Source organism: Oncorhynchus tshawytscha, linkage group LG13, assembly GCF_018296145.1.
Source record: "Oncorhynchus tshawytscha isolate Ot180627B linkage group LG13, Otsh_v2.0, whole genome shotgun sequence".
NCBI lineage: Eukaryota > Metazoa > Chordata > Actinopteri > Salmoniformes > Salmonidae > Oncorhynchus > Oncorhynchus tshawytscha.
This window is the reverse complement of record NC_056441.1, coordinates 77341866-77365240: the sequence shown is the minus strand read 5'-3', so window position 1 is coordinate 77365240 and position 23375 is coordinate 77341866. Positions and strand designations below refer to the sequence as shown.

The following is a 23375-nucleotide window of genomic DNA, read 5'->3' as shown; positions in this document are numbered from 1 at the left end:
GAAATGAGATGGAATCCACCATGAGAAATCAGATTGTGGAGTGGGATACACACTGAAAATAATCCTGAGCAAATTCTGCATTTTTGCAGTCGGTGGTACAGAAATCTTCCACTGTCTGACTTTCTCCCTTTCATATGCCTCTCATTTCAGAGGAAAAGAGAGATACATTAAGTGAAACGAGAGATGGATGAAGTGAAACGAGAGATGGATGAAGTGAAACGAGAGATGGATGAAGTGAAACGAGAGATGGATGAAGTGAAACGAGAGATGGATGAAGTGAAACGAGAGATGGATGAAGTGAATAGAGAGATGGATGAAGTGAATAGAGAGATGGATGAAGTGAAAATAGAGAGATGGAGGAAGTGAAATGAGAGATGGATGAAGTGAATAGAGAGATGGATGAAGTGAAAAGAGAGATGGATGAAGTGAAAATAGAGAGATGGATGAAGTGAATAGAGAGATGGATGAAGTGAAACGAGAGATGGATGAAGTGAATAGAGAGATGGATGAAGTGAATAGAGAGATGGATGAAGTGAAAATAGAGAGATGGATGAAGTGAATAGAGAGATGGATGAAGTGAATAGAGAGATGGATGAAGTGAAAATAGAGAGATGGATGAAGTGAAACGAGAGATGGATGAAGTGAATAGAGAGATGGATGAAGTGAATAGAGAGATGGATGAAGTGAATAGAGAGATGGATGAAGTGAATAGAGAGATGGATGAAGTGAATAGAGAGATGGATGAAGTGAAAATAGAGAGATGGATGAAGTGAATAGAGAGATGGATGAAGTGAAAATAGAGAGATGGATGAAGTGAAAATAGAGAGATGGATGAAGTGAATAGAGAGATGGATGAAGTGAATAGAGAGATGGATGAAGTGAAAATAGAGAGATGGATGAAGTGAAAATAGAGAGATGGATGAAGTGAATAGAGAGATGGATGAAGTGAATAGAGAGATGGATGAAGTGAATAGAGAGATGGATGAAGTGAAAATAGAGAGATGGATGAAGTGAATAGAGAGATGGATGAAGTGAAAATAGAGAGATGGATGAAGTGAAAATAGAGAGATGGATGAAGTGAATAGAGAGAAGGATGAAGTGAATAGAGAGATGGATGAAGTGAATAGAGAGATGGATGAAGTGAAAATAGAGAGATGGATGAAGTGAATAGAGAGATGGATGAAGTGAAAATAGAGAGATGGATGAAGTGAAAATAGAGAGATGGATGAAGTGAATAGAGAGAAGGATGAAGTGAATAGAGAGATGGATGAAGTGAAAATAGAGAGATGGATGAAGTGAAAATAGAGAGATGGATGAAGTAAAAAGAGAGATTGGATTGGAATTAGATTGGAATTAGCAGAATTTAAAATTTTACAACTCTTATGCATCAGAAAAAAGAGTGGGATAAAATGAATTTATACAACAACGTCAAGAGAGAACAAGATGTGAGAGGGTTCTCCTGGAACTCTGTGAGAAGAAGACCAGACAAGAGCTGCCATCCCTGGGTCATGTACAAACTAGTTCATGAAACACTGTAGCAAATAAGTAATTAGTGTAGTTGAAGGAAGGCCAGGAGAGGACTGAGACTAATTATATTTCAATGTGTGGCAAAGAGAGAGAGGGGAAGGGGAAGGAGGGGTAGGGGAGAAATGAGGGGGCAGGGAAGAGAAGACACTGACTGAGCGAGGACAGCGGTATGAAACAGAATCCTGATGTATTTCATACGTTGGGATTTGGGTAGTGGGTGTGGGGGTTAACATAAAGACCCTGGCTCTTTGAGGGCCAACAGATGTAGTACAAGGGATTTCCTGCTCGGGAGACAGGCGGGTACTCAGAGCAGTGGGAGTCTTTACACTGGCACTTGCCAACTGTCCCCCCCTGCTCCACCCCACCCCGCTCCATAAATGAGCCCCAGGCACGGCCCTGTGTCTTCCAGGATCAACCCTCTCTCTATGCACCCCGGGTCATAACCCTCCCCCACTCAGGAGCAGGATAGCTTGACATTGTGTCTAGGACTATATCAAGTATGTTACATAAGTGTTATAAAAGAGATCTATTCAAATATAAGCTTGACAGGATCTCTATCTCTCTCTCTCCCTCTCTCCCTCCATCCCTCCCTCCAACTTTCTCAGAAGTTCCAAAAGAACAAAGACATGTGAAATGTCATATTATGTCTATATACAGTGTTGTAACAATGTGCAAAAGTACAAAAGGGAAAATAAAAAAACATAAATATGGAAATCTGAATGAAATATGTGCCTCTAATATGGTCATACTATAAATGTATATGTACAGTTGAAGTCAGAAGTTTACATACACCTTAGCCAGTTTTTCACAATTCCGACATTTAATCCCAATACAATTCCCTGTTTTAAGTCAGTTAGGATCACTACTTTTATTTTAAGAATGTGAAATGTTAGAATAATAGTAGAGAGAATGATTTATTTCAGCTTTTATTTCTTTCATCACATTCCCAGTGGGTTAGAAGTTTACATACACTCAATTAGTAATTGGTAGCATTGACTTTAAATTGTTTAAATTGGGTCAAATGTGTCAGGTAGCCTTCCACAAGCTTCCCACAATAAGTTGGGTGAATTTTGGCCCATTCCTCCTGACAGAGCTGGTGTAACTGAGTCAGGTTTGTAGGCCTCCTTGCTCGCACATGCTTTTTCAGTTCAGTTCACTGTTGGGATGTTGATCTTCGTCTTGCAATCCTCCCCCTTTTTCCTCCAAACATAACAATGGTCATTATGGCCAAACGGTTCTATTTTTGTTTCATCAGACCAGAGGACATTTCTCAAAAAAAGTATGATATTTGTCCCCATGTGCAGTTGCAAACCGTAGTCTGGCTTTTTTATGGCGGTTTTGGAGCAGTGGCTTCTTCCTTGCTGAGCGGCCTTTCAGATTATGTCGATATAGGACTCGTTTTACTGTGGATATAGATACTTTTGTACCTGTTTACTCTAGCATCTTCACAAGGTCCTTTGCTGTTGTTCTGGGATTGATTTGCACTTTTCACACCAAAGTACGTTCATCTCTAGGACAGAACACGTTCCCTTCCTGAGCGGTATGTCGGCTGCGTGGTCACATGGTGTTTTATACTTGCGTACTGAGATCTTGGCTGTTTTCTTTTGATTGTTCCATGATGTCAAGCAAAGAGGCACTGAGTTTGAAGGTAGGTCTTGAAATACATCCACAGGTACACCTCCAATTGACTCAAATGATGTCAATTAGTCTATCAGAAGCTTCTAAAGCCATGACATCATTTTCTGGAATGTTCAAATCTGTTTAAAAGCACAGTCAACTTAGTGTATGTACACTTCTGACCCACTAGAATTGTGATACAGTGAAATATAAGTGAAATAATCTGTCTGTAAACAATTGTTGGAAGAATTATTTGCGTCATGCACAAAGTAGATGTCCTAATCGACTTGCAAAACTATAGTTTGTTAACAAGAAATTTGTGGAGTGGTTGAAAAATGAGTTTTAATGACTCCAACCTAAGTGTAATTAAACTTCTGACTTCAACTGTACATCTCTCGTTCTCTTTCTCAATGGAGTGACTCAGAACTCCAGAGAGCCATGTCTATCCATGTGTTCATGAGCCCAGCAGTGAGCCCTGTGCAGTGCTGTGCTGTGCTTGTGTGATCAGTAGCTCTGTGCAGCCAGCCAGCCAGCCAGCTAGGCCACTAGACAAACAGCAGACCCCAGGGTTATATCTCTGTCAAGTGGAGCAGCGTGCCGTCCATTACCTCACTTCACTATCTCACCCACCGACCCTCCAGGCAAGCAGGAAGCTATTCTTAGTGCCTCTCAGCACTCTGCAGTCTGTACTGTACAATGGGTAAGAGGAAACTACTTTGATACAGCCAAGGTTGATAGTCAACTGTACACAGCACTGCATGTGTGTGTTAGTGTGTGAGTGGAAGAGAGAGAAAGGAGAGTGAGAGAGAGAGAGAGAGAAGGCAGAGAAGGAGAGAAAAGGGAGACCTACACAGTGGCACCTACACAGTGTTAACACATTAACACACAGTAAAAAGTGAGAGATGAGGATAATGGTCGGCCCTTTGGAAGACTGTCTCTAGAATACCTTTGTTTTCTATTTCGTTAAGTCTAAAACTGTTTCTGGCTTTGATCCTTGTTTTAACAGCTGCAGTTTAAAAAATCCCAGAGTTCTATGTTTTGAGTAAAGAAAGCATAAAAAACTGGGGTGGGGAATTTTTGTCATTCTTTGAAAGGCAGCTGGATACTGTACATGACTTAATGTAGCCTGCAGTGCAGTCAGAGGACTCTCTGCTAGAGAGCAGGTTCAGTCAGCCAGTCAGTCAGCCAGTCAGCCAGTCAGTCAGCCAGTCAGTCAGTCAGTCAGCCAGTCAGCCAACCAGTCAGTCAGCCAGTCAGCCAGTCAGTCAGCCAGTCAGTCAGTCAGTCAGTCAGCCAGTCAGTCAGTCAGCCAGTCAGCCAACCAGTCAGTCAGCCAGTCAGTCAGTCAGCCAGTCAGTCAGTCAGCCAGTCAGCCAGTCAGCCAGTCAGCCAGCCAGTCAGTCAGTCAGTCAGTCAGCCAGTCAGCCAACCAGTCAGTCAGCCAGTCAGTCAGCCAGTCAGTCAGTCAGCCAGTCAGTCAGTCAGCCAGTCAGCCAGTCAGTCAGTCAGTCAGCCAGTCAGCCAACCAGTCAGTCAGCCAGTCAGTCAGCCAGTCAGTCAGTCAGTCAGTCAGCCAGCCAGTCAGCCAACCAGTCAGTCAGCCAGTCAGTCAGCCAGTCAGTCAGCCAGTCAGCCAACCAGTCAGTCAGCCAGTCAGCCAACCAGTCAGTCAATCAGTCCTCTCTGTAGTTAAACAGTACATCTCTATCTCTCTTTGCTCTCCATGCTATTAAATAGGAACAAAGCTGTCTCAATACTTGGCGTCTCCATTACAAATACAAAGCAAACATCAATAGAGAGAGAATTAATCCAACCTTGTCCCTGTTTGAGTATAGACAGTACAGTATAGCATAGTACAGTACAGTATAGTACAGTATAGCATAGTACAGTACAGTACAGTATAGTACAGTATAGTATAGTACAGTATAGTATAGTACACTATAGTATAGTACATTAGAGAATAGTACATTATAGAATAGTACAGTACATTATAGTATAGTACAGTATAGTCTAGTATAGTACACTATAGCATAGTATAGTCCACTATAGTATAGTACAGTACAGTATAGTATATTACACTATAGTATAGTACATTATAGAATAGTACATTATAGAATAGCACAGTATAGTATAGTACAGTACACTATAGTATAGAACAGCATAGTATAGTACAGCATAGTACAGTACAGCGTAGTATAGTATATTATAGTATAGCAAGGCATAGTATAGTACAGTATAGTTTAGTACAGTATAACATAGTACATACTAGTATAGTACATTATAGTATAGCACAGTATAGTATAGTACAGTATAGAACTATATATTATAGTACACTATAGCATAGTACAGTATAGTATAGTACACTATAGTGTAGTATAGTACAGTATAGTATAGTACAATATATTATAGTACACTATAGTATAGTACAGTACTGTATAGTACAGTATAATATAGCACATTATAGTATAGCACAGTATAGTATAATATAGTACACTACAGTAGCGTACACTATGGTATAGTATAGTACAGTACATTGCGGTACACTATAGTATAGTACAGTATGGTATAGTACTGTATAGTATAGCATAGTACAGTACGGTATATTATATTATAGTACAGTATGGTATAGTATAGAACATATAGTATAGTACTGTAGTACAGCACACTATAGTATAGTATTATATAGTATAGTATAGTATATTATATACTTGTTTATTTATTTGTATTTAACCTTATTTAACTAGGCAATTACAGTATATTATAAACTGGGTGGTTCAAGCCCTGAATGCTGATTGGCTGAAAGCAGTGGTATATCATATCTTATACCATGGGTAAGACAAAACATTTATTTTTACTGTTCTAATTATGTTGGCAACCAGTTTTTAATAGCAATAAGGTACCTCAGGGGTTTGTGGTATATGGTCAATATACCACGGCTAAGGGCTGTATCGCTTAATACAGGTTAATTAAAAAAATAATAAAACAATCCATAAGAACAGCAATTAGCCCTGGTAAATTGGCCATATACCACACCCCTCGTGCCTTATTGTTTAAGTATAGTATAGTATACAGTAATATAGTATAGAATAAACACGACACCATGATTCATGGTGAATGCATTAACCTTGTCTATATTAAGAGGGTCGGATGGAGAGATTGCGGCTCTGTACTGTGTGTCATTAATGATAAACCAAACAAACTGGGTTAGCTCGCCCCAACCTGGCAAAACATGACTTGTTGTAACTTATGTTTACAGTCGCTCGAGTGTAGGAGAACTGTAAAAGCCAGGTCGTCAGAATAACAGTGTTCTTGCAGGGCTCTGAGAGCTTGGTAGAGTAAACACTGTTAAAGCGTTAACTTCCTTCTCTGGAGTTTCATGAACTCACCGTGGAATTAGCCAAGAAATCCTTGGAATAAAACGCTAAAATGTCAAATGGATAAACTAGGATAAATTTGAAATTCGGCTAACATTTTTCAGCAAACACAAGCATGCAAAGTCCAAATAATGTTTTTAAAAGGCCTGTATACTCAGTCCATGGCACGTAGGGTACTCTGTCCCTGTCCTGAAGTTTAAACAAGGTCTTGTAAAAGCTCAGTGCTTAGTTTTCTCTGCTCTCTCCTTCTCTCTCCTGCAGGGTTCTATCCTGGCTGCTCCGACAACAAAATGATATGTGGGGGAGTGTGAGTGGTAGAGAATGGGGGTCAGAGAAACAGAGTGAGACAGCGAGAGAGGGCTGCAGCTCAGAACCTTGTCATTATGGGTCCTTTTGAACCTGGTCCAGAATAAGCAGCCCAGTGCTGTGGGCAGGGCCAGGCCAGCCACTGTCTCTACTCTGGCCTGCACCGCTCCAGTCCTGCAACCATCCTGCTCCAGCCACACCTCTTGTTCTTCTACTTGAAGAACCCACCTCTGAAATAAATACCCCATATCGTCCACTGTTGGAGGGAATATTTTTAGCATTCCAATTTATGGAAACTGAGGCCCTGTTTGACTCTCTGTTTATTTTCCTTGACATTTCTATTTGATGTATTCATTGGGAGGCCTTCAGTCTTTCTGAAGGCAGGCCTCTAACCATGCAGGGTGAGTGACTGAGTGAATAAAAGACAGCAGAGGAACAGTCATCAGTTTGGGGCAGCAGAGCCTGACTCTGGGGTGAGATCTAAGAAATGAGGACATGACACTGTCCCCACCACCACTAACACACAGGGTATAGTTTCAGCTGCGGTCTTCTGTGACCAACCCATTGCTACTATATTCTCATGGTCCTCCCATGGTACCAGGCTCTCTCATTTCAAAGGCAGAGGCCTTGAAAGCAACAATTAAATCTGTTTTTATTCATCTTTTTAATTATGGCTATTTCAATTATCTTGAAATACTGCTCTGTTGTAGTACACACCTGATGATACATCAAGAGTTCTAAGTATACACATCATCCACAACCAAATACTAAGAAAGTATAGTAACTCCACAGCTGACATACAGAATGTATCTTGCCTGCTCATGTGGCCTTTAGTATTCATCCCCACTTCCCTACACACCATCAGATCCTCCCCTCCAGCCCCAGCCAGTCACCAGCACCCTAAAAAAGACCACCGCCCATCCCCCGAACCCCTCTCTTTCGATTAGATTACAATGAGGGCCTTGGTGACAGCTCCTAGACATGCTTGAGAAGCGGTTGATATCTGAGATCCTCTTCTCAACGTTCCCTCTCCAAACAGCACAGATAATGTGTCTAAGAGCTGACCTCAGACCAGCCAGTAGAGACACAGTACAGATAACATGTCTAAGATCTGACCTCAGAAACCAACCAGCCTTGAGGACAAATTTGTCAACACAGAGCACCAATCATTATGCTAAGAGTTAAATGACTAAGCAGCAGTGTCCGTCCTCTTTCTATGTACTGTATATTATTCAATGTCTATTTGTTTGAAAGCTTTTAGTCCCAAACCTTTCAGCGTCGTCACTGACCCTCACAATGATGGAATGCCCCCTCCACATCAAAGCAGGTCCATCATTAAGACCGTCTAGCAGGCAATAAAGAGGAGCTCCACTAGTCTAGTCTACAACCAAGGAAACAACTGAGGTAAGTAACTCTCTCTACTAAAAGATGACCAAACACTGGTTTGTGTATAAAAACTCTGATCCATCTCCCTGACAAACACCAGAGCTAGAAGGACAACAGAAAGCACTTTCTTCCTATTGTAGCTCCTGACCCCCTACCAAGGGCCCTTTACAGGAGCACCCCCCTGGGATGCTCAGGCCAATCTGCCCCCAGGCCTCCCCAGGCCTACTGGGGCAAATGGGCCAAACACATCCTGAACCATCTCCTGTGAGATTATCCAACTCAATGAGCACATTGAGGGGGAAATAGAGTAGGAAACTGGAGCCTTCTATTCAGCCCCAGCTCCAGTCTAAACCCCCTTCTCTTCCATTCACACCAAACCCAGAGGCCCAGAGGCCCAGAGGCCCAAGAGGAAATAAGAAAAGCCCCAACATGAGCTGCACTTACATGCTACTTCCAACGAGGCGTTGTGGCTGACAGCTTCTCCCAGGTAGTTGCGGGCGACGCAGACGTAGGAGCCCTCATCCGGTTTGGAGCGTCGTCCGTGGACGATGCGTAGGAAGAAGAGGGAGCCGCTGGGCAGCAGCATGCGTTGAGATCGAGGGTTGTCCCGGTCCGTTTCCACCCGCTCCCCGTCCTTGTACCACTCCACCGTGGGGCTGGGCCGCCCCTCCGCCTTGCAGTTGAGGGTGGCGGGCTCCCCCTTGGACACGATCAGGTCAGAGGGGTGCTCTACGATCCGGGGTGGGGAGTCCTCCTGGCGCAGACGGGATCCTGGGAAGAGAAGAGGAAAGAGAGTTGAGAACACTATATTTTAGGGGTCAACAGGCCAGCTAGGACTCTTGACCCTATCCTTAACTAGTGCTGTAAAGTACTTCAATAAAAATACTTGAAAGTACTAAGTAGTTTTGGGGGGTTTCTGTACTTTTCTATACTATTTATATTTTTGACAACTTTTATATTTATTATGTAATTTTTATTCCATACATTTTCCCTGACAGCCATTTTGAATGCTTGGAATGACAGGGAAATGGTCTAATTCACACACTTATCAAGAGAACATCCCAGTTCATCCCTACTTCCTCTGATCTGGCTGACACATGCTTCATTGTAAATTATATCTTAGATTTGGAGTGTGCCTCTGGCTATCAGTAAAATAAGAAAAACAAGAAAATGGTGCTGCCTGGTTTGCTTAATATAAGGTATTTGAAATCATTTATACTTTTAATTTTTAAAACCAAATACCTTTACTGAAGTAGTGAAAGTTACTTTCACTTTTACTTGAGTCATTTTAATTTAAGGTATCTTTGACTGACTGATCTTTGACTGACTGACTGGCTGCATCACCGCCTGGTATGGCAACTGCTCGGTATCCGACTGCAAGGAACTACAGAGGGTAGTGTGTACGGCCCAGAAGGCCCAAAAAATTGGAGGGCCAAGTCTAGGACCAAAAGGTTCCTTAACAGCTTCTATCCCCAAGCTATAAGACTCCTGAACACTTCATCAAAGGACTACCTGGATAATTTGCATTGGCCCCCTTTTTTTTTACACTGCTGCGACTCTCTGTTCATTATCTTTATTTATTTTACCTTTATTTAACTAGACAAGTCAGTTAAGAACAAATTCTTATTTTCTAGGTTAACTGCCTTGTTCAGGGGCAGAATGACAGATTTGTACCTTGTCAGCTCGGGGATTTGAATGTGCAACTTTTTGATTACTAGTCCAACGCTCTAGGGCGGCATAGTCCCTTTACCTCTACCTACATGTACATATTACATCAATTACATCGACTAACCTGTAGCCCGCACATTGACTCGGTACCAGTAACGCCTGTATATAGCCTTAGTTATTGTTCTTTTTAAAACTTTGGTTTATTTAGTAAATATGTTGTTAACTCTTATTTTTCTTAAAACTGCATTGTTGGTTAAGGGCTTGCAAGTAAGCATTTCACAGTAAGTCCTACACCTGTTGTATTCAGCATTTCACAGTAAGTTCTACACCTGTTGTATTCAGCCTTTCACAGTAAGTTCTACACCAGTTGTATTCAGCCTTCACAGTAAGTTATACACCTGTTGTATTCAGCATTTCACAGTAACTTCTACACCTGTTGTATTCAGCCTTTCACAGTAAGTTCTACACCAGTTGTATTCAGCCTTTCACAGTAAGTTCTACACCAGTTGTATTCAGCCTTTCACAGTAAGTTCTACACCTGTTGTATTCAGCCTTCACAGTAAGTTCTACACCTGTTGTATTCAGCCTTTCACAGTAAGTTCTACACCTCTTGTATTCAGCATTTCACAGTAAGTTCTACACCAGTTGTAATCAGCATTTCACAGTAAGTTCTACACCTGTTGTATTCAGCATTTCACAGTAAGTTCTACACCTCTTGTATTCAGCCTTCACAGTAAGTTCTACACCTGTTGTATTCAGCCTTTCACAGTAAGTTCTACACCTCTTGTATTCAGCCTTCACAGTAAGTTCTACACCTGTTGTATTCAGCCTTTCACAGTAAGTTCTACACCTGTTGTATTCAGCCTTTCACAGTAAGTTCTACACCTCTTGTATTCAGCCTTCACAGTAAGTTCTACACCTGTTGTATTCAGCCTTTCACAGTAAGTTCTACACCTGTTGTATTCAGCCTTTCACAGCAAGGTTTTTTTTACACCTGTTGTATTCAGCCTTCACAGTAAGTTCTACACCTGTTGTATTCAGCCTTTCACAGCAAGGTTTTTTTTACACCAGTTGTATTCAGCCTTTCACAGTAAGTTCTACACCAGTCGTATTCAGCCTTCACAGTAAGTTCTACACCAGTTGAATTCAGCCTTTCACAGTAAGTTCTACACCTGTTGTATTCAGCCTTTCACAGTAAGTTCTACACCAGTCGTATTCAGCATTTCACAGTAAGTTCTACACCTGTTGTATTCAGCCTTTCACAGTAAGTTCTACAGCAGTCGTATTCAGCCTTTCACAGTAAGTTCTACACCTGTTGTATTCAGCCTTTCACAGTAAGTTCTACACCAGTTGTATTCAGCCTTTCACAGTAAGTTCTACACCAGTTGTATTCAGCCTTTCACAGTAAGTTCTACACCTGTTGTATTCAGCCTTCACAGTAAGTTCTACACCAGTCGTATTCAGCCTTCACAGTAAGTTCTACACCTGTTGTATTCAGCCTTTCACAGTAAGTTCTACACCAGTCGTATTCAGCCTTTCACAGCAAGGTTTTTTTTACACCTTTTGTATTCGGCACATGTGACAAATTAAATCAAATTTGATTTACTTTTACTCAAGTATGACAATTGGGAACTTTTTCCACCACTATCCTTAACACTAGTACATCATCTGTATGTGTATGTGTAACTCTGAAGATGACATGACAACAAATGAATTGTGATGCATAGGAACAGAGAGAAACGGTAGCAGGTTATGTAAGTAAGTAATCCTAGACAGGTGCTGATTATACGCACAGCAGCAGAGAGCAGTTCAACAACCAGTATCAGAGTGATGTCACACTGTCATTACATAATACAGTAACTTAAGAGCTGAGCAATGCTACAATAACTTGTCCTTTAGAGTTGAGCAATGATACCGTAACTTGTCCTTTAGAGCTGAGCAATGCTACAGTGACTTGTCCTTTAGAGTTGAGCAATGCTACAGTGACTTGTCCTTTAGAGTTGAGCAATGCTACAATAACTTGTCCTTTAGAGTTGAGCAATGATACAGTGACTTGTCCTTTAGAGCTGAGCAATGATACAGTGACTTGTCCTTTAGAGCTGAGCAATGCTACAGTGACTTGTCCTTTAGAGTTGAGCAATGATACAGTGACTTGTCCTTTAGAGTTGGGCAATGATACAGTGACTTGTCCTTTAGAGCTGAGCAATGATACAGTGACTTGTCCTTTAAAGCTGAGCAATGCTACAGTAACTTGTCCTTTAGAGCTGAGCAATGATACCGTGACTTGTCCTTTAGAGCTGAGCAATGATACAGTGACTTGTCCTTTAGAGCTGAGCAATGATACAGTGACTTGTCCTTTAAAGCTGAGCAATGCTACAGTAACTTGTCCTTTAGAGCTGAGCAATGATACCGTGACTTGTCCTTTAGAGCTGAGCAATGATACCGTGACTTGTCCTTTAGAGCTGAGCAATGATACCGTGACTTGTCCTTTAGAGCTGAGCAATGCTACAATAACTTGTCCTTTAGAGATGAGCAATGCTACAGTAAGTTCTCCTTTAAAGCCTTTCATTACATACAGTAATGTCTCCTGTTGAGCAATGCAATGCTCCAGCTATGTACCCCTGTCATTTCCCACATCAAAGACATGAGGCAGAAATGAGAGGGTGAGAGATAAGAAGAGCAAGAACAGACACACCTTACAGCTTTGTGTCAATCAACATCCATTTAGCAGAAACCTTAATCAAAATGAATGGATGGCAGCAGTGGGAACAGAACCCACAATCCAAGGTGTTGCACACACCATGCTCTACAGACCGAGCCACACAGGACCACATCAGTAGAGACCCAGTAGAACCCACTAGAAGCGAATACATGAGGCAGCAACATGGCAGCCAGTGGCTATAATTGCTAATGACATGTCAGGTCTTTACTGCTGCTCTGAGACCAGTGAGCTGTGGTTATTAGACCTGCTTTAAATGCAAATGAGCATGGTGTCGTAATGCCTGAGGGATAGAAGATGGCACGTCTGTGTGTGTGTCTCCAACCCTGCACCCCGTATCTCCCCACATCGGCCTTTGGAACCCATTCAGCACCAATTATAGGGAGCTGGGACTAATTGGTGGTACAGGGCCACAATTAATTAACCCAGCATCCCGTGGACTTGCCACACTGCCTCATCTGTGCCCTCTCTACTCCACCCATCCCCCATTCATCCCCCCATTCCCACTAAAACATGGTGCTGATAGAGCATCTTCGTGCGGTGGGCCATGAGGGAAGTCAGCAGAATTGGAGGCAGGCGACGCCGGGTCAATATGAACCACTACAACTCAAACAGGGAGAGGAGCCAATGGAACATCATTAACACGCTACCCCAAAAATAGAGAGTAGACTCACTATAACCCATTCACTCATTGTCACTCCCTTACCACAGACTTTATTATGGTGCTATGTTGCTTCTACTGTGTCTTTACTGTTCATGTTTATGTGGAATATTGGTTGTCCACAGTGGAGGAGGAAATGGTGATTGTGAAGTCTGTATAATAAGGCAGTAAGGTGAAGCAATATCATTATAACAGTGTTGTGAAAGTAATTCCTACTAGAGAACGACCAATATGGATTTGTTAGGGTGGATGCCTATACCGACTTTTGGGAGTCAAGGAGGCCGATACTTTATGCCGATATTCAATACCATTACATTTGAAAATTGCGATGATGGCATTTCCCACAGACAGCCGATGATGGCATTTCCCACAGACAGCCGATGATGGCATTTCCCACAGATAGCCGATGATGGCATTTCCCACAGACAGCCGATGATGGCATTTCCCACAGACAGCCGATGATGGCATTTCCCACAGACAGCCGTGTACGCATTAATGCACACATTTTAAAATCAAACAATAGATTTGACTTTTTGTCTGTTATTTAACTATACACCAACATAATGGTAATAATGTTGTTTGAATGGTAAATCTCTTGATGAATTGGGCAAATGAAGATAGCATAGCCCTATTCACAATACAGGTAGGAGTGTGTGCATGCATTGAGTTATTGAGCTTGTTTTGGCTGATCAGTGCAGTCTACGGTGCTACAGATGACAAACAATATGTTTGACTTCCATTTGGGACTTATATTAGCCTACCGATCAACAACATTTGCATAGAAGCATCACTTCAGCATGTCACGCTTGTATGGAAGGACATGATATAGGCCAGAGTACTTAAGTACTATTTGAGAAGGTCTGGTCACACAAATTACCGGCTGGATAATGTCATTTATTGGCGTAAAAAGGTTAGTTATCATAATCTTTGCTAACAGGTCACATAACTATCTGCTAACAGGTCACATAGCTATCTGCTAACTAGCTATCTTATTTATTGCATGCATGTCTGGGAAGGTCAACATGTCTGGGAAGGTCAACATATCTGGGCAGGTCAACATGTCTGGGCAGGTCAACATGAGCCTTATTAGTGAATTCAATAAAATCATATTTGCAACAGGAGTTTGATTTTGGACATTGTGTCAATTCATAAATCCCTCAATACTGCACCTTTCTGTTTAAGAGTGAACTAGCTTGCTACTGCTGCAGTTCTGCTACGTAGAGGGTCTATCGGGAAAGCTGAAGAGTCGATAGCTGATAGACTTGAAAAGGCCAATATCGGCCCAATATATCGGCTCGGTCAATTATCGGTCGTTCTCTAATTCCTACACTGGTTTCTTACTGATGAGTGGGTATTACTGTAATTATTAGAGAGTTTCACTTCTAAAGAGACGCTCAGGGAGTTATTACTGCATGTCTGTGTGTGGGTGTTACAGAGAGACACAGAGAGAAGAGAGAAACACCCACACCCAGAGCAAAAAGCTCATCTATTCCTCCATCTCACATTTTATGAAGCCCACTGTAAAACATGTAAGCGTCCGTCTCAGATGTTTAAGACCGTTGCATCTTTCTGTCTGAGCCACTCCTAATTATCCACCATTAGTAACCTGCTCCCATCGCAGCCCTTTGATCCTGCAGCCTGCATGCTAACCAGGACAGCGTGGCTAACCAGGCTAGCACAGCCTAGCCCTTTGGTCAGACAGCACATAATCAGGGGTAAGCGGTACGCTAACACCCCTCGCTAGGCTATACATCCAAGACTCTGCCGCCGCCCAACAACCAGCACAGCCCTTCACCAGAGAACACAGGCATGCCAGTATGTTTTATTAAACAGGCCTTTGAAGAGCTCTGCAGTCTATCTGCCTGCTCTCCCCTCCCCCATTGATTTATATCCTGCTTAATTTAGAGCCATCCGAAGCAAGGGGTTTGAGGGTGTACTATTAACCATTTAGATTGGCCAAACTGTGGGACAGAGCTGTGTGGTAGTTAGTGTTTTTCTCTCCTTGCTTCCTGGCTGTTTACAGCTGCAGTTCGCTTTCAATCTTCTTGATTAAGGCTTAGAATTGATCTGATGTTTTTAAAAACAAGTTGTTTTCGAATATTTGAATGGAAGATAACATGAGTATACTCATGCCTGGACTAAAGGCATTCAAGTGAGATGTGAGTGAGGCCATTAGCATCTGTGTGAACGTGCATGTGCATGTATGTTTGTCCACATATCAGTTACACAGTATTAGTGTTGGAAAGATGTTTGACAGACACCTTGGTGAGGGAGGTGGCGTCACTAATCCCTCCCCAGGGGTGAACACTGTGTGTGTGTGTGTGTGTGTGTGTGCAGCCAATTCAACTCTTTCTTAAGGATACCTCCCCTCCCCTCTCTCCTCCTCTCTCCTCCACCCTCTTCTCCTCTACTCTCCTCTCCCTTCATCTTACCCCCCTCCTTTCATTCTTCCCCTACTCCTCTCCTCTCTCCTGACATAGAATGTGAGATGAACTAATTTGATCCACAGCCTCACCAGTGGGCTTCTGGGAATTCTGCTGCTAGCATCTGATCGATTGGTGCCTCAGGCTAGATTCTTCTCTTTGTTTTGACACTCTCTTTTTCTGGCACACACTCTACTCTAATCACACACAAACACATACACACCCTACGCACGCACATGCACACACACATTTAACACACTAGAGATGAGCTTGAGGGAGGCTGGGGCTCAACATGGAGGTAATTAAAAAAAACTAAAATCCTCTGTGATGATCCTGCTCTCTAACTTAAAAAAGTTCCTTGGTAATGACCAACACACCAACGAACCCAGCAGTAACTGTTACCAGATCCACCCAGAGAAGAGAGCAGTCTGAACCCCTTCTGATCTAACATGCCCCAGTCTACTAGACCTTTCCTCAAACACTCTCTGCTCACCAGTAGTCTCTGAGTAACTCCTATGGTGTTTCTCTCTCAACGGGAATAATACAAAACAAACTAGTAAAAGGCTGCATATTATTGATTCATATAAAGTTGGCTGTCCTGTCTGACACATTGATGAAACCAAGACTGAAGCGACACATCTGGAAGAACCCTGGCACCATCCCTAAGGGTAAGCATGGTTTTATTTCAGTGGCAGGGACTGGGAGATCGAGGGAAAGATGAACGGAGCAAAATACAGAGAGATCCTTGATGAAAACCTACTCAAGAGCATTCAGGACCTCAGACTGGGGTGAAGGTTCACCTTCCAACAGGACAACAACCCTAAGCACACAGCCAAGACAATGTAGGAGTGGCTTCAGGACAGGTTTCTGAATGTCCTTGAGTGGCCCAGCCAGAGCCTGGACATGAACCCGTTCAAACATTTCTGGAGAGACCTGAAAATAGCTGTTGTCATGACGTTGGTCTGGAGGTAGGTTTATGACAGTCATAAATACCTCTTCCCTCTTTTTCCTCTCTCTACCCTACTGATGTTACATTTGCAAAACCCTTTGGTTAACATAGAGATTCTGGGAACATCAGAAGGTGGGGGGAAATGAACTATATTCTGGTAATCCGACCAATTGAACAAATGCGGTGGTACTTAGTGAATATGATGTCAGTTCGGTTGTCATCTGAGACCTTCTCATCAATGATAAGATGACATAAACTCTACAGTGGAAAGTCTACACATCAGAGTTATCGGATTCACATGGAATTGTTGTTCAATTTAAATGTTTGAATATAAAATTATTTGTGATGGGATGAAATGTGATTTTAGCTTCTAAAATGTGAGATTTGGGTTTTCATAAGGTAGTGCTCTGCTCAATCAGTGGCCCGCCCTTATGAAGAGACATGGGCTATAAAACTTTTCAAACACGCCCTCCTCTCCCTTCCTATATAAAGCCTTGACGACAATGTAACCTCCTGTACCGAGGACGTAAGGACGACGGTCCGATGTCAGAATGGTTAAGATAAGAACTACAGAACGAAGCCAACATCAGCATGAGCTTTGATTGCGAATGGTATGAACTTTGAACTCTTATTCACTACAGAAGTGATACCTCCTAGCCGTTGAGTTAGCAACAGCCGCTGCAAACGAGGCTTAGGAAGGAACAGACAGAGTATCCCGTCTACCATACAATGACGTTACTACAACGTATTCAATTTCCCAGCAGAGACATTCTTCAAAGGACAAAGGACTCGGTTTGGCAACCCGGCCTTCCATCTACCACCAACCTACCGAAGCGCAGCTCAGAGTAAATATTTATTGCATTTTCCATTTCCAAATGGGCGGTAATTTAGAATGCATAAGATACTGTATTTACGATAGCACAGCTTTGCCATTTGTTCCTCAGTCTTCCCGCGCTTTTACTCAAACCCAGCCCCTTTTCTTTTGTGTAACCAGCTGTCATATCTGTTCCGCCCGCTAGGTACGTTTTCCTTTATGACGTAATTTGTAATCAAGCTAACAACATTATTGGAGCCCCCTGATCAGAATCTAAAATAGAATGATGCTTTCATTTTGATTCAGCCTGTATAAAATTGAAAAACAGATTACATAATATACCAAGTTATTGTACACATTTTTGGAGTGTTAAAGACAAGCATTATTGTGTGTGTGTGTGCTGAAGATTCCCCGCCACCGTGTTGTTCGCTGACGTAGTCAGTGGGTAACGGAAGAGAATACATTTCAGTAGGAGGGCTGAGAAAGCTAATTATAGAAATCTGAGAAATAGAGCGTTTGGCCAAACGCAGGGCTATTTCTACCTGGCGTGTTTCAGACGCGGGTAGGCTAGGTCATTATTAATTTATCGAGGACAAAGAGCCAGCCGATTGAAATTCAGGAGATGTAACCTTGACCAGCGATATATATCTCTGTCTCTCTTGCGCTTCCTCGCGAGTAGACCACGGTGCATTTCGTTGTTGCCGCGTGTTCCGGTTAAAACACCGTCAAAAAAAACGCTGAAAAGGGTTTGAACATAATACGTTATAAGTAAAAATATTTCCCTTAAAATGTCTTATTTAGGAAACTCATCAATTTGGATATTATTTAAAATATCTACTTCAGAATGTAAATTGCCAGATTTACACTTATTAGTTCAATTGGATAAGACATTGATATCCGTCTGGACACCATAAGTAATGACTTGAGTGTGACCTGAATAATTCTTCATGAACGAATATAGTAGGCACACGTCAGCGGTCAATGATTTCACATGCTGAAACTAAATAAGCTATTTCAAAGGCTGTGTTTTGTCTAGTTAGTGCTGATACTTTCTATGTTTTTGCATTTATTGAAAATACAAAATATCTACTTGGACATGGTTCATAGACTGCCTGTATCAGATAAGTGAGGGATTGAATGTGCGGCGCATTCGTTACTGACAGATGGTAAAGGATCATAGATTTGTACTTTATTTACTCTTTCAAATGAAAGGGTGATATATGGATCTATAAAGGCATTAATACATGTTTTGATAAGAGCCTATCCCCAAGTATTTAATTTGTGACTAGTTGTTTTGGTTATTTGCAATTTTGGCATGTCTTAAGAATAGTTTGGTTTTTAGCATCAGACATGACAAATTGCATATTTTAGTATTGAATGTGTGGCCTAGCCTTTGGCTGAAGAAATGTTGCATTGATTTTGGATGTAATTCCGCAAGGCGGAGGAATTTCAACGTAGCACAAGAAAACAAAATGGCTATTTTCCCTTGTTAGCTTTAGCATGCAAGCTAAACCCTCATTTGTGCCTGAAAATGCAGCACTTGGAGATGGAAAGGTTTTTACTCATAATGTATTATGTTCAAACCCTTTCCGGGGTTTTTTTTTTTTTACGATGTTTTAACCGGAACACACGGTAACAACAAAATGTGCCGTGGTCTACACGCGAGGAAGCTTACAGTTTACTTTTTCCAAACTAACCTAGATTAAGCAACTTCTCAGGTTAATTAAAGTTGAATTGCCAAATAGCCTATACAGGTCTGATTTATCATTAAATTGATCAATCAGTAAAATTTGTTTTTGCAAAACCATTCAGTAACCAGTACTGACAGAAGCCCCGTCCCAGAGGGAATCCCATGTGGTTTCGGCTTTAGGGAGAAGTGTACCACGGTGTTGAATGTTCCCAACATTAGATTTACTGTTTACACTTATGATATCCAATCAATGGAGAATGTATGGATTATCGTCTCATTCAATTTAATAAATTACATTGTTGAACATACCTTAATGTTCTTCCAATCAAATTAGACACATTTAAACTTCTCCTATTAACCTGGATGAAGCATCATCTCGGGTTAATTAAAGTGTAATACCCAGATAGCCTACCAAGGTAGGATTAATCATTGGCATTGATTAATTAATTCAATTTGTTTTTGCAAATTCATTCACGTCCAACTTCCACATTACTGGTACAGTATTGATAGTTCGTCAACATCTATAAATAGATTAAACTTGTCTTTGCAGCTTCCAATGAATTCCAAACCCAAACTTTGAAAAAAAAATAGGAACATTTTTCCTCTAAATTTTTCTAATAATGTGCAAGCTATCAAAGGAGGTGGTCACCACTCCTCCACCCATAAAAGGATTTATCTCTGACCTCAGCAGCGATACCAACCCTAATTATGCCATTAGCGAAAAAACAGCCGAAATTGCGAACGCTCTCCAAAATCAACCATCAAACACAGGCTTTGTGACGGTTCTCCCCACTTTTGCACTGATGTATCGCCATAAAAATGTGACATCGGTCCAATACCACAGTGCACAGCTGAAACACGTGCCAGACATGGCGAACATGAGGGGACAGGTGGAGAAAACTGAGAAACTATTGACAAAAGCAGGAAATGAAAACATTCTGCTAGTCGAGGAACTGCGTTTGAAATCTGAACAATTAAAAGTAATTGCAAATACTTATGACGATGAACGAGCACAAACTCTTCAACAAAACCGTTGTCTCCAGGAACAACTCGATTTAGCCAAAACTAAATACGAGGTAGTCCACTCCAAACTAGATAAATCTGTTGAGTTATCTACAAACGGGAGCGCGCAATTTGATAACATGCAGGCAGTTTTGTTGAACGTCACTCAGAGTAACACGGTTCTACTCAACATTCTGCAGACCAAAGACAATCAATTGATGAACACAATGACTAAGTTGGATGACAAATCAGCAGAACTCATTGAAGTCGCTGACCAAATGAAAGATGAGAGAACTCGGGTGATGAAGATGGAAATCTTGATTTCTAAGCAAGAGGAGGAAATCTCCTCACTGAATCTCTCGCTCCGTACTCAACACCTCTATCTGCAAACCATGACAGATAAGTTATTTCACTTTTGTTTATTATGTATTTCACTTGCTTTGGCAATGTAAACATATGTTTCCCATGTCAATAAAGCCATTTGAATTGAATTGAGAAAAAGAGAGAGAATTAAAAAGTATCACCCAGCAGCTACAGGTGTAAGATCTTAATTTCACCAGTATTGTCGTAGTAAAATAATCCTTCAGCAACCGGATTTTAATGCTTAGTCCATAATGTTGTTTGATCAGTGGTTAGGCTATTAGCTGGACAAAAGTAGGATACATGAAAAGTGAAATACTGATCATTTAACTGTGTTACTGCAGGAAATTCTCAGCAAGAATATAGTGATCAAATTAAGATCATACAGTATCTGTATAATAAGCTCAGCTCCAGTGACTTCCCTAACTTGAAATGGAAATATGCCTTTCACATCACTCCCTGTCATTTTCACTGCTGCTGCCTTGGCAGGGAATGAGGAAGAGGAGAGCCAGCCGCCTGCCTGCCCTCTCCCCCAGAGACCTTACAGGAGGGACAGTGAAGCAACACAGGCACATTTAGATCTGTTGCCACTACCATTTTTCCTCTGGGCCAGATTGGGACAATGATAGACATGTTTGTGCCTCTAGCTAAATATGATAATGCTATGACCTTAACAGGTCATAACTAATCTCACCTCAGAACCTAATGACCCAGCGAGGTGTGTGTGTGTCATTACCCTTTAAACCTGTAATAACAGGTAGACCACCATAATTCACACTATCATTCAAGGTCTATCAACTCATAAACAGTGACGTGAAAGTTGAAGGGTTGGCCATGTTGTTATAGAATCTGAGCCTGTCCCTCCAGACCTCCAGCGGAGGAGGGCTGTAGAGTTGTAGTGTGATATGAGCTACGGCTGTGATATAATACAGGTAGAGCGAGGCACAGTGTGGCGGGGTTCTCCCTATCAGCCAGCCCATTAATGTGTGATTAGGGGACTGCAGGGGGATTTACGGCTGAGATAACAGCAGGATTGTGGCCCTGGGGTGGCTGGGAGGAGACTGGGAGAAATGCCCTTACCCACTACCCACTGTGCCCACACCACACCAGCCAATGACAGCATGTACAGCGGCAATAGGAATAGGAAGAGCTTTCTGAAGAGCTGAGAAACAGGAAATATGAAGAGAACATGGGTCCAACTGAGGCAGGAAAAGGAGGATACAGATACCACTAGATTAAAGACTATGTGATACATTCCCAGGCTAATAGAGAGGGAGTAATACGGGGGAAAAGACAGGACAGGTACCCTGTGCCCTGCAGATCAGGTGAAATTACAGGCAGGAAAGTGAAACAGAATCTTAATGTCGTTTCATGGCTAGGATCCCACCCTGGAATGCACAGTGTGAATGACTCTGCCAGTTGTATCAAATCAGGGGCCTGTTTTTAATGTCACACAAGGCTATCGTTTACACCGCTGAGAGCCAAGATTAAGGCTCCCTGTGTGAGTGCGTATAGGGAGGCTGGGTGGAGGAGGAGGACAGTAGGATTGATTTCTCTATGGTCTCTTTTCATCCTGCTCCCTTTGTTTCATTTTACCAAACAGAGTGTGCTACCGTTACTGTGGTGATACAACTGTAGCACTTTAAAAAAGCAGGTATCACTAACCGATCGAAAAATGTAGCCACCATTAAAATTACTGCCACTTTTATTGAAGCAAACATTAAAAGTCCTACCTCAGGGTTTAGACACACAGCTGAAACTCAACACTACTATCGCCCCAAATGAACTGTCTAGAAGTTTAGCTCCTTTGGTTGATGTGTTGGGTAGTTGATATGACAGAGACTAGTGTGTACTGTGTGTTTACAGGTGTTAAAATGGCTTCTCATGTAATTTGTCACATACAGTATGTCACTCATTCATGTTAACTAAGCGTAACAACAACATCCATGGTCATCACAATATTATCCTGGCCTTAGCCTTTCAGCAGAATGTTGATGTGATGCCTGTCTGGATGTAAGACATCCAGGTGACAGATCTCAAACCATGCTGCCCTAGCTAGTACTCAGCAGGGGGTCGTAGGTTGCCAGTAGAGGCTCCAGGGTTCTGGCATAATCCTTATCACTCATCAGGAGAGGACACAGAGGAGACCCTCAGGCCAGGAGCACCAGCCCCAGCTCCTCACTCTGTCAGCTGGGAAAGCCATCCCTGGCACTCCCCTGGCGATGGAGGCCAGGTTGGGAGTGAAGCGGCCCAGGACAGTGTTCCTCTGGGAGGCTGGGGCCCATCCTGCTCATTCCCAACAATGGCAGCAGTATTTTCCCCTCTGGCTCCAGGCTTTTTCCACACAGGGCCGATCCAGATGGAAGCATGACAACATGGAGGTGAGGGTGAGGGGTGTGTGATAGGGCATGTGGTAAGTCAGGGGGAAGAGGAGCTCAATTAAATAAACCTTTCAATTATTTGAAGTGGTTTTCCCTCTTATTGCAATTTTCTCAAGTGCATCACTAAATGTGAGGAAAGACCATGAACATACAAGCAAGGTGTTTCCCAAAGGGGAAGGCCTATAACACTGTCTTCAATTGTGAGCTTGATAAAGTATGTCAGCCGCACAATGGAAAATGAGAAAATGGGAAAACAATGAATTTTCAGTCAAGGCCCAAGTGACTCAATTCAGGATGAGTTGTGGCTCTCCTGTACCCCATGTCAAGCTGCCCTAGTACACGTCATTAGACACTCATAAAACCTGTCAAATTCACAAAGGGCCACGAGGGCCACCTCATCTGATTCCTGGAGGGTAAATACAGTTCATCTTCTTTATTAGTCATGTACATTCCCTGAAACAGAACTGACGAACTGATGAGAGCCTTGTTAGAGGAAGC

The 23375-nt window shown here is 42.2% G+C and overlaps 1 protein-coding gene across 1 annotated transcript in view; it reads right to left on the bottom strand.

The window, feature by feature from the left end:
- Nucleotides 1-23375, bottom strand: part of robo1 (roundabout, axon guidance receptor, homolog 1 (Drosophila)) — a 423568-nt gene that overhangs the window by 306002 nt on the left and 94191 nt on the right. Inside the window, exon 2 of the mRNA XM_042296381.1 lies at nt 8655-8981. Within this exon, the coding sequence (XP_042152315.1) occupies nt 8655-8981 (327 nt within the window). The remainder of the gene's footprint in view (nt 1-8654; nt 8982-23375) is intronic.